Here is a 10,672-nt window from a genome sequence, read left to right as displayed (position 1 = left end):
AATGCAACCACCACTTTAGAGTTCTGTCCACGAAAACAAATCACATAAGGATGTGTGTGAATTGTTTTCGTTTTGCCGAAAGAACGCACATCCGTGGACTGAACATTAAAATGGTGGTTGTGTTTAAAATTCCGTAACTTAAAAAGTACATAAGTGATTTGAATGATTCTTGTACTAAACGAAAGCTTATGAATTGGGCTTTCACATTCTAGATTTTGAAAGTGCTACATGTAGAACTTCACTAAAACAATAGTCCCGACATTTGGGTTTCGTATTTTTTTACTGACCCTGTAGAGGCGTACAGGTATAGATCGATGCAGATATTGGTACACAGCATATTAATAAGCACATGGTGAACCTTTTAGGCTTTAATGTTCGACCTTTCGTAATGACTCTACCAATCATCGCGGGGCTACTGTTGCTTTGCTTGTTTAGTTGCTATTATTTTGTCTGTTTGTTGGGTTGGTTTTTTAAATATTTGTTTAATTCTAAAGTCGTTACACATACAACATAATTTGCAAATTCTTTATTTTCTTCCCCCTTTTTTTCCAGTCGAAAAATTAATCGGCCAAGTTTGCTTGGCCGCCGCCTTATTTTGACGTCGATACCCACGTCTGCGATCGTTGGCAGCCTCGAAATATGATTTCGCCAGCCATAATAAATTGAGTGTTATTAAGAAAGTGTCATATATTGGCATAATACAGAGTCCTTATGGTTGCCATAGAGAATGTTGGCTACGACAGGAATCACCAAGCTTCGCCAGTTGGAACCTGAATTCATACCAATCGGGCCATTCATGATGCAGCCTTGCCTTGCTGTATTGTGGCGGTATATGCAGGCCGAGCCTTTTCAGAGAAGTTGGTCACGCTTCTTGCCTAACGATTGGATCTCCGCGGTAATAATGAACTATTCAACAAGTATTGATCAAATTTTAAAAGGAATGTTTTTTATGTACTACAGAGGTTGAGCCAGTCGTTATGACAATAAATATAATGTCAGGCGTGCTGAGTCGAATATTCCTGGTGGTGCGCTTCGTCTTACAAAAATCGGACGAACTGAAGACGAATTTAAAACCATTCTAAGATTTCTAAAAACTATTATCTAAACTATTATTAGAAGTAAGGTAGATCAAAGCATATCACAAAAACTTAAGCAAGTCCACACAAGGCTTTCAATTTACAACCATGAGTAATTTTCATAAACTGAAAATCATAATAAGGCCAAAAAAAGTCTCCGGTTTCTGGTATGCGCGCGCGTCGCCGTAGCCATGCGCGTCGGCAAAATGAAAAAGCTTTTTTTTCAATGAAAGATGATGTCTCAAAACCGCCAAACTCACTGGTTTGACTGGAATCATGCTGCTGCACAATTTTAACGTGTTTTTAAATGGGGTTATGATCGAGAATAAGCTTTATGTGGCCTCGCTGGACTCCCATATATTTGCACTAAGTCTAGTCGGGCACCAGTCATCAGCTAGTCATCAGCTTACATTTTGAGGCAAAAAATCAGGTAAAAAAAAAAAAAAGCCGCGTCGCCGCACCACTTTTTGGGCAAGCTCCATACCAGAAACCGGAGACTTATTTTGTTGGGCCTAATCAGAAACTTTTTTTTCGTGTTTCAGTGTACTAACAAATTAGGCCACTTTGCCTTTGGAATTAATATGGTAAACGCGCAATTAACACGTAACCTAAATTTTCAAAGCACTTGAAATCTGTAAAATCATGCTGTCTGCAATTTGGGATCCGTTTCAGTCACGAAAACGTGTCTGCGTTCGGTGGAACGATAATGGTGTGGGTTAGTCAAAATGGCGGCGCCCTGTGTACATGCAACAATAGTGTCGCTGTTTGGATAGTAGCCTTTAAAATGAAGTGAAATGTTGCCAGGAAAATATGAACACTGTATTGGGGATGTAGACAACGGAAAATATCAGCCCGACAGGCAGTTTTGGAAACAGCGAACGCCTCAGGACTGTTCGCCTTGGTTTCTAACGTTCGCTAACGTTGCTGACAAACACTAACTGGCACAAACTTTTTGTTGGAGCGCGTTAGCATTATACGCGTTAGTGCTTAGCTGCTTCAAAATGAAATATTTGTCGCGAAGCACTTCATGCTATAGGTGACATCGAAAAAAAATCACTTAAAACTGATTTTTCACGGAAGTGTATCGAACTTTGCCACATGTCTCAATGAAAATTTGAAATTTGGTTACATTTACTTTCCATTCATAAATACCCGAGACAGTTTACGCATTCTATTGGTCGAGAGCCCGTCACGTGGCCGGTCTTAAACGGATGATAAAGACATGGCTAGCTTGTCTTAAACACTTTTCCAGTGTCACAATAAAATGTGGACTCCTAAAAATCCAGTGCCTCTTATCGTTTCATTGGTTGAACGTTCACAATCCTCACGTAGACATGCGCAACACTTCCAGGGAGTCAAAATTTTATAGTTCTAAATTAAAAACGCAACGCGCCAGGTGCGTTCTGCGCGACATCGCGCAGAACGTGATACGCGCGCGTCAATCTCCATAAAAGGATTGTTTACATCTTACTCGCCAGCTGAACACTCCATTATTTTGCAAGAGGGATGTTTCAAAAAGCATAACGTGAGTTGTTGAACAAAATCGGGATGTTTTGAACGAATTATATGATTTTTTCTTACCGAAAAGGTATTTATGAATGGGAATAAATATGTGCTCCGTCGGTATTTATCACTCTGTTTAATACCACTTAGAGTCTGGGTGCTGATAATTACCCTCGCCTCCGGCTCGGGTAATTATCAGCACCCAGACTCTAAGTGGTCTTAAACAGAGTGATAAAAACCTCCGAAGCACACATTTATTCCCTTAGTGTATACAACAATGATAGCGATGTAGGCTAACTGTCCACGGGCAGTCCTCTACAGCCTGTCTAAAAAAAAATGGTACAATCAGAAAACAAAATTGGAAAGTATTGGAAAGCCTGGTCTTTTTTCTTTAATGTGATGCTCAAAACGACTTACTTATGTTGAGATTTAATATTGAAAAAAAAAATCGTTTTCAATTGTACCATTTTTTGAGACAGGCTGTTTATCTTAAGGCTTCTCATCGATTGAAAAGACGATTGACTGCCAGGCATTTTCTGAAGGCTTTTCTGTAATTCCGGCTCATGGAGGCGTACAAGTACGGATTGATACAGCTATTTGTCCACAGCATATTGATCAGCACATGGTGAACCGATACTGGGGCATCGACGTAGGGTTCAATTAGACTCAGGATACACCAAGGCAGCCAGCAGCAAATGTAGGCACAGAATATCAACAGTAGATTCCTGGTGATTTTCACGCTCTCCTTCGTCGGTCCTTTCTTGGGGCGAACGCGAGCTGCGTTCTTGGGTGCCGGTACCGGTCGGCTCACTGGTGCTTCGGCAGCTGAATTGACTGTGGCTGGTATTTCTATCGTCATTTTGTCTGTCAAATGCCTTTGGTCTCCTGAGCTGTTGTTGCCTCTTGTGGTGCTTTCATGTTGACAGGTCGTAAGTGTTTCGGTAGCTTGTCCTGTTGTGATTACCGACAAAGCCATTCCATCACTTTGAAACTCGGTGTTCTCCGGTTGGATACTCCCACCACCCAGCCCTCTCCAGTTACCGACTCGTCTCCGGTGTGCGCGAACGTGTAAGAAAGTAAGTCCATAGAACATGGGTATCATGCCCAGAGCCGAAACAATGGACAGGATAGCCAGCAGTTGCTGGTTACGTCCCGTAAATATGCAAAAGTGAACCTTCGAACTGTAACCGACGGAACCGAAGTCGGAATACAGAGGGAGAAGTCCCACAATACAGGTGCCGCACACGGCGTAGACTTGCAGGCCGATTACTGCAGGCTTGGAGGTAAATCTCCGGTACACGGCATCGGATTTGGTCACTCGCAGGTAGCGGATCTGTGCCAGGAACGTCAGCTGTTGCAGCGAGAAGCCAATGAAGAAGATGGCAAGATAGGCCAAGAAGTGACACCAAGGCACGTGGCGAGGCCACTGGCCCGAGAAGTACTCCGTAGCAATGCGACATGGCACGATCACCGCCGTCACGACGAAATCTACGGCAGCCAGGATGGTGATGTGAAGCTGGGTGGACGTACGAAGAGACGGGGTTGTGGCCACGGCACAGAGTGCCAACAAATTACCAATCACACCAGCAATGGAAACCAGGCCCAACCATACAGCATCAACATAATACAGAACTGGGTACTCCACTGGAAAATTCTCCATGATAACAAATCAGCAAGTTATTTCGCAGGTACGGTGGCCACTGAGTACATTAAAATAGTGTATCTGGCAATACGTATAACGCGAGTTGCTCTGTTGACAAGATTAGTTAATTGAACATCGTTAACCACCTTTCAACGATATTGAATTGCGTTGAAATGTTTTCATCAGTCTTTTCCCTTCGTAATGAGGTCTTAAATGAGGTCGGTGGAAAGATGATTGAAAAAGCAAACCAAGCAAGTATATGAACTCACTGCGTATATACAGTTACCTCTATCGCCATCAGCTCGTCTGCAGAGTTATTTCTCGGTGTATTCTTCCTTTGTAGCAAACACTTCCACATCCTTCCAAATGACATCAAACCTGTACCATGTTGTTCAAGCCAAAGCTGCCTGTCATGTGTAACATCGGTGTTGTACATGTATGTTATATCATCCATTCGATGCGTGATCACACGAAGACGTGAGCAATTTTGAAGCTCGGATGTGCCGAGACTGAAGTGGCAATAAAAACGTGACTCAATTTGTTTGTCGTGACAAATTGATTGAACTTGGCTGATCGAGCTCCGGCTGAACTATGATGGTTGAGGTGCGTCAAACAGACAAGAGAACGCCACACAGTCATCGGGATGAGGTCTCCCTATGGCCACTCGAGGATAGACCACGAGGTCATTGCTACAAATTCATGACATATGGATTTCACTGGCTTGAATGGTTGTTTGGAATAGACCACACAATTCAATGGTATCAAACAATATTGAGCTGCCCGGTTGATAACAGATAAGGGTTACATGTATAGAGTCAATGATGATGAGCGCGGTGCCGCAGATCCACGCCACTGCAATCAGCCAACCACCAAGCTGCTCTGAACTGCTTTAAAATAAAACACAACAGCAACTTGGGGACGAAAATAAGTAGACTCGTTCAAGTCTGACAACATTACTGCCCCAAACAGTGTTTCTCTCTGCTCTACAACACACGATTGAAAATAGATTGAGTGCGGCGTAAAAGTATGATGCAGGACCATAATTTACGCATTACTTTGTTTACAGTGTTCGTAACGTTATTAATGAACGTTGAAACTGTGTCACTATTCTCGCGTGATATTCAATTATAAGGAGATGCGGATGGAATTGGAGTGTTTGACACTCAAATGACGCCCCAGTTTTCTTCTTTGTGCCTCACTATTTTCATGACCGCAACACACTAATCAGCGCACTAACGCACTAAACGAGACTGCATTAGCGTTTTTGAAGTATGGCGGACACAAAAGGAGCGTGCTATATTTGGTGTGGTTAAACTCTTTTTGTGTTTACCCAAAATTACCACAGACGTATAAATGCATACACCGCCAGCTCGTATTCAAAACTGCACGGGCATTTCGTGATCTGCGCGGCGCCCGACTAAAATCAAAACTATATGGACAAATTCACCTCTCGATATAAGGAATATACACACTGTCAAAACTCTATGGAGCTGTTCGATTGAAGAGAAATGTCCTTAATTGCTAAATCACGTTCACGTATATTCAAAACAATGCGGCGTCCAACATTTTCATACAGATTTTGAGTATAAAAAAGTCTCTTTTAAGTATCTACAGTACATGTATTAACGTAAGCGTGTTACACATTAGGCCGAGGTGCTCTCTGATTGCGTCCACCATACTTCCGAAAGGCTAATGAATGGCAGGTGTAACAGCTAAAAGTGGTACACAAGTTCATTTTCTTTTCGGAGGGGGAGGTTGTTTAGGCGAAACAAACAATTAGTGGGACAGATAGGGGAAATATTTGGGGGAATTGTGCACTTGATGATACACGCATGGCATTTGGCAAACAGTCAGGGTATGTCTTACAAGAAGATATTTAGCTACACGGCCATCGCGAGTTTTTCCTTTGAAAAAAATCGAGGTAGAACAACAAGCAATTTGCAAAACTTTCAAAATGACTACCATTGCTTGTTATATCAATACTTTTTCAAAGGACACGTCTGCGATGGCCCAATAGCCAAACGTCTTTCTCATGACATACCCTGACTGTGTTCCAAATGCCATGCTTGTATCTATCATCAAAGACACAATCACATCGCCTATCTGCCATACTAAATCATATAACACGGTTAATGGTAGTTCTTTATATCCATTTTCCATCATGGTTCTAATTTTTCACTTTTGCTAATGGCAGGTCGTTGAGATTGTGAATTCAGATGGAATGAAATGCCCGTTAACTAATGGAGATTCTCAATGGACCGTATGTCAATGGTAAAAGCTTTGATTTAATCATGGAGGAAGAAAATGATTTAATCCGTAGTCTTACAAATTCCAAAGTTCCGTTTCGAACAAATAAACTCAATCGTCAACCACACGAAAAACATCCAAATGATTTTTTGAAAGTGATTCTTAAAGAAAACCATACGTTTATTTAAGGAACACACTCTATAGGCCTTTACTCTGATACATAGTTTTGGATTCATCAACATCTTTTTTTTTTAAAAGCGGTACGCTCATTAATTGACACAATTACGTCCAATTACATGCATGCACTACGTAAGTGCTGCCCAGATCATCAATGCGTCACTCGTCTGACATATTTGCATATAGCGGAGGGTATAAAACAGGATAAATCAGTGGTGCGCCGCCAATAACAATGAAGGTAATTGACGCTCAGATGGGATTGCCATGGAGACTATTGGAAATAATCGCCGTTCGTAAGGAGACTTGACTTATTGCCGTATATCATTATAGGCAGTGGCGTAAATCTGTGCCGGCGAGGGGGGGGGGGGGGTTGACCAAAATCCTAAAATTGCCCGGCCTTGGAAATTCGCCAAAATTACCTCCCATCCCCCCCCCCCCTCGGACTTATGCCCCTGGTTAAAGGATACGGAACAAACGGCCGGTCTCGTAAAACTGTCACAAGTCAGTCGATGAGATACCGGGTAAACAGTTTAATTCACAAATGACAATCAGTAAGTCATGATAGGTTACTGGTTCAATTGACAAGCGACGTTCAGTCAATGAGATAGGTAACCAGTTTAATTGACAAGCAACAGTCAGTGAGATAGGTAAACAGTTTAATTGGCAAACGATGTGAGATAGGTAACCAGTTTAATTGACAAGCGACGGTCAGTTAGTGATGAGAATCAGCCAGTGTGAGACTTAAAGATAATGTCCCGTGCTCTTAAAAAAATACTGTTTCTCCAAACGTATATTCAATTTGTATAAAAAAAAAAAAATTACAAATACTATATTCCGATTTTTGGCGTTTGCAACCCTCTAAAAAAGGTGTTCGTTTGGTGTGCAAATTACCTACCTTACTAGAGCCGAACTGTTTGGAAGCCAATAATTCGAATTTGGTGAAGAAAATAATTCAATGACTAAACGCTGGTGTATATTTTTGTTCAACATCTCACTCAAATGTGAATATCTTATATATTGCTCACAAAATAGCAATTGAACAATTAAATTTACTTTCGAGGTGAAACTCGAAAATAGCCTCTAAAAGCAAGTCTAATTCACAAATGACAGTCGATGACAACCTCGTCCTCATTGCGTCGAGCAGTACGCTCACACTACTGATGTCTTGCCCTGGTATTGGACCATGCAATTACGTGTTCAAAAATCTTGAACATAACAATTAGGTGCGGTATAGTCGGGTGCCTTAATTTATAACACTGCGGGTAAATGTTATGTTCAAGATGCAGTGTATAGGGTACTGAATGAAGAAATTTGTCGCGGCAATAGATCGAAAAAGAAATTTGCCGTGGCATTAGATCGAAAAAAAATATATATATGATTTTTTTTGGTTTAAAGTTATATCTGAATATACCTGAATATACCTGAATATTGAATATCTGAATACCATCCAAAATACATTATTACACTGAATACAATTAGCAAATGGAAAATAGGGAGATGTTTTCGGGAAGATTACTAGATATAGCAATTCACAATGAATGTTAAAAAAAATGTTGCACACATCGGAAATGATATCTCAAAGTACACGATATATAATTCAATTACTTTCTATTTCGGGATCGAATCACAATACAGGAAGTAAGTCCCTCCCAGGGTCTACGAGAGGTTGCAGTCAGTCAGTGAGATACAATGAGAACTACACGCTGGGCCCTCTGGGACCAGCGAAGAAAATTAACATCTTGATTTGTTTCGCTGGCAGGTGCAGCTGGAATACCGCGCTGGCTTAAATGAATAATACCGAGACACTGGAAAAGACACGTACCTGATAGGAAGAAATGATTAGTTTTCAGTTCCTCTGACCAGCTCTGACCTTGCATCTGTGTTCAGCTAACTCGGACCTGTGCAGGTGACAGCAAAGAAAATACTTTGGGGTTTGGTCCAGCTTGCAGAAGCACAAAATATGTTGCACTCTGAAAGAGAATGTAAAATAATGCGGACAATTCAGATCAGCAACTTCTGGTTTGGGATTTCAATAGATCGATTGCATTCAGCTGTCATGTTTGAGGTGCGTTATGTTAATTCATTAACAATGAATACGCGAGAGGTTGAACAAATTTGGTTGCAGCGCCAAAAGATAAAAAGGTCATTGTGGCGATTCCATTATTCGGGCCTTATTATTAAGGCTTTTTGATTACCAAAGTATTGGGGGGGGGGGGGGCACGGCGTACGTAGCCTGGGTTCTCAGGCGAGGGGGGGGGGGGGTTGTTGGATCAGTGGGGTGGATGGGGAAATCTCTGGTACATCCATTAACCATTGTTACTGATAAAGCTAAAAAAAATCTAGTTGGAGTGGCGACTTGGGGGCGACGCCTTTTTTAAGGGGGGGGGGCGTGCGTACGGAAAAGTGTAGATTCCTATCTACGAATCTTTAGGCCTAGTAGATTTTGGTAGAAGTGTGGATCTGGAACTACGAATCCACACTTTGCACATACAGTACACTTTGAACAATTTACAGCATGTTTGACCACAAAAACAATTATCAGCTTTGGTTAATTATTATTCTTTTTAACACAAACATTAAAAACACAATTAAAGAAATGTTTTCCAGTATTCATTATTTTTCCTTTTTGTGAAATGCACGACACACTAAACAAGTTAACGCATTGCATTGACCACTGAAAATGTATAACCTTATGGATGCGTTATACATTATTATTCGTTTTTAACACAGCATTCAAAACGTACGTTTACACATTTTGTTCCATTTGTTCACCTCTTTATTTTCAGGTGACATGTGGAAACAGAAATGGGAAGGGGCGTTTGGCTATGATAAACGCATTAACGCATACTCACGAAGGAAAGTCCAAATAATTGAAAGGGGCGTTGGGGAAAACACCGAGAAGAATGCAGGTATCCTTCTCTGTAAATTTACGGTGATTTTCAATTTAGAATAACCACGGGGTTACAGCTGTACTTTTTTTAAATCCTCAAATCAGACTCCGATTTGATGTTAAACAAAGCTTATAAAAAGCCTTATATTATACCCTTTTCCCGGTGATTTTGACGCCACATCAGATTCCGGTATCAGGTATTCCCGGGTACTCCAAAATCGTTGCGTGCTACATATAGAGTTTCTGCTGACTACGTATACCAGGATATCAATTCATTACGTCATGATCCGAAACGTCGGAGAATATTTGTATTCCATAAGGAGCTTAGTAAGAAGGGCTCAAGGCAAATTTCCCAGTAAAATATTATATACGACGTTTCCACGATCAGATTCTCCCGATATGAGCCTCATTACTGCGAAAACTTTGCACTAAAAGCCGAACTCATCGTCTGAACTATCCGCATGTTTCAAGGGGTGCGGACCGCGGTGACACACATAAACACACTCCTCACTTAAACACACTGGTATACAAATTTCCTTTTCGTGGCAAAATAAAGAATTCCTGGTTTTTCATCTTACCTGAACTTAAACAATACGAATCCACGGTTTGTCATTTTCTTAGTATTGCTTCTCCGCTTTATTACGTAAGATCCTCGCAGACGCCCTTCATGTAAATGTATTACCATGCTACGAATGTATGCCTTTTCATCTCGACTCGACTCAACAGTTCGAGACAATACTTCTTTCAACAATGGTTTAAGAAGGTATCCCATGTCCCTATACCCTATACACACCCTAGAACATTGCTACCGAGCACATTCCATAAATCTCAAAAGAATTCCCGAAATTCTTTCATGTGCATTCTCCTCAAATGAACATTCAGGTACATGTATACTTTGCGTCGAGCTATGGTGATTAAATTTCACTTGAGGCTACTTCAGAGCCGAAATTTGACAAATATTAGATCAATAAATAGATAAAAATTTAAATTAAAAATAAAATTGATAAAGAAAAAAACCCTCAGAAAACTGCATTAAATTGACTTTTGTCTTTTTACAGCAAGGTGGGAAGTATAGATTTCCGCCGATTTCCACCTACATTTCTACATTTACTTGTAGCAAAGTCTGTTAGCTACATT

The 10,672-nt window shown here is 40.9% G+C and overlaps 1 protein-coding gene across 1 annotated transcript; it reads right to left on the bottom strand.

The window, feature by feature from the left end:
- Positions 1–3,062: 3,062 nt before the first annotated feature.
- LOC119740453 (G-protein coupled receptor 84-like) lies at positions 3,063–4,398 on the bottom strand. The gene has a single exon (XM_038215775.1). The coding sequence runs from the start codon at positions 4,237–4,239 to the stop codon at positions 3,079–3,081; it is 1,161 nt and encodes a 386-aa protein (XP_038071703.1). The 5' UTR covers positions 4,240–4,398; the 3' UTR covers positions 3,063–3,078.
- Between the last annotated feature and the right edge of the window lie 6,274 nt (positions 4,399–10,672).

Source organism: Patiria miniata, unplaced genomic scaffold, assembly GCF_015706575.1.
Source record: "Patiria miniata isolate m_02_andy unplaced genomic scaffold, ASM1570657v1 HiC_scaffold_5, whole genome shotgun sequence".
NCBI lineage: Eukaryota > Metazoa > Echinodermata > Asteroidea > Valvatida > Asterinidae > Patiria > Patiria miniata.
Note: the sequence above shows the minus strand (reverse complement) of the source record. Positions and strands in the feature narration are given on the sequence as shown.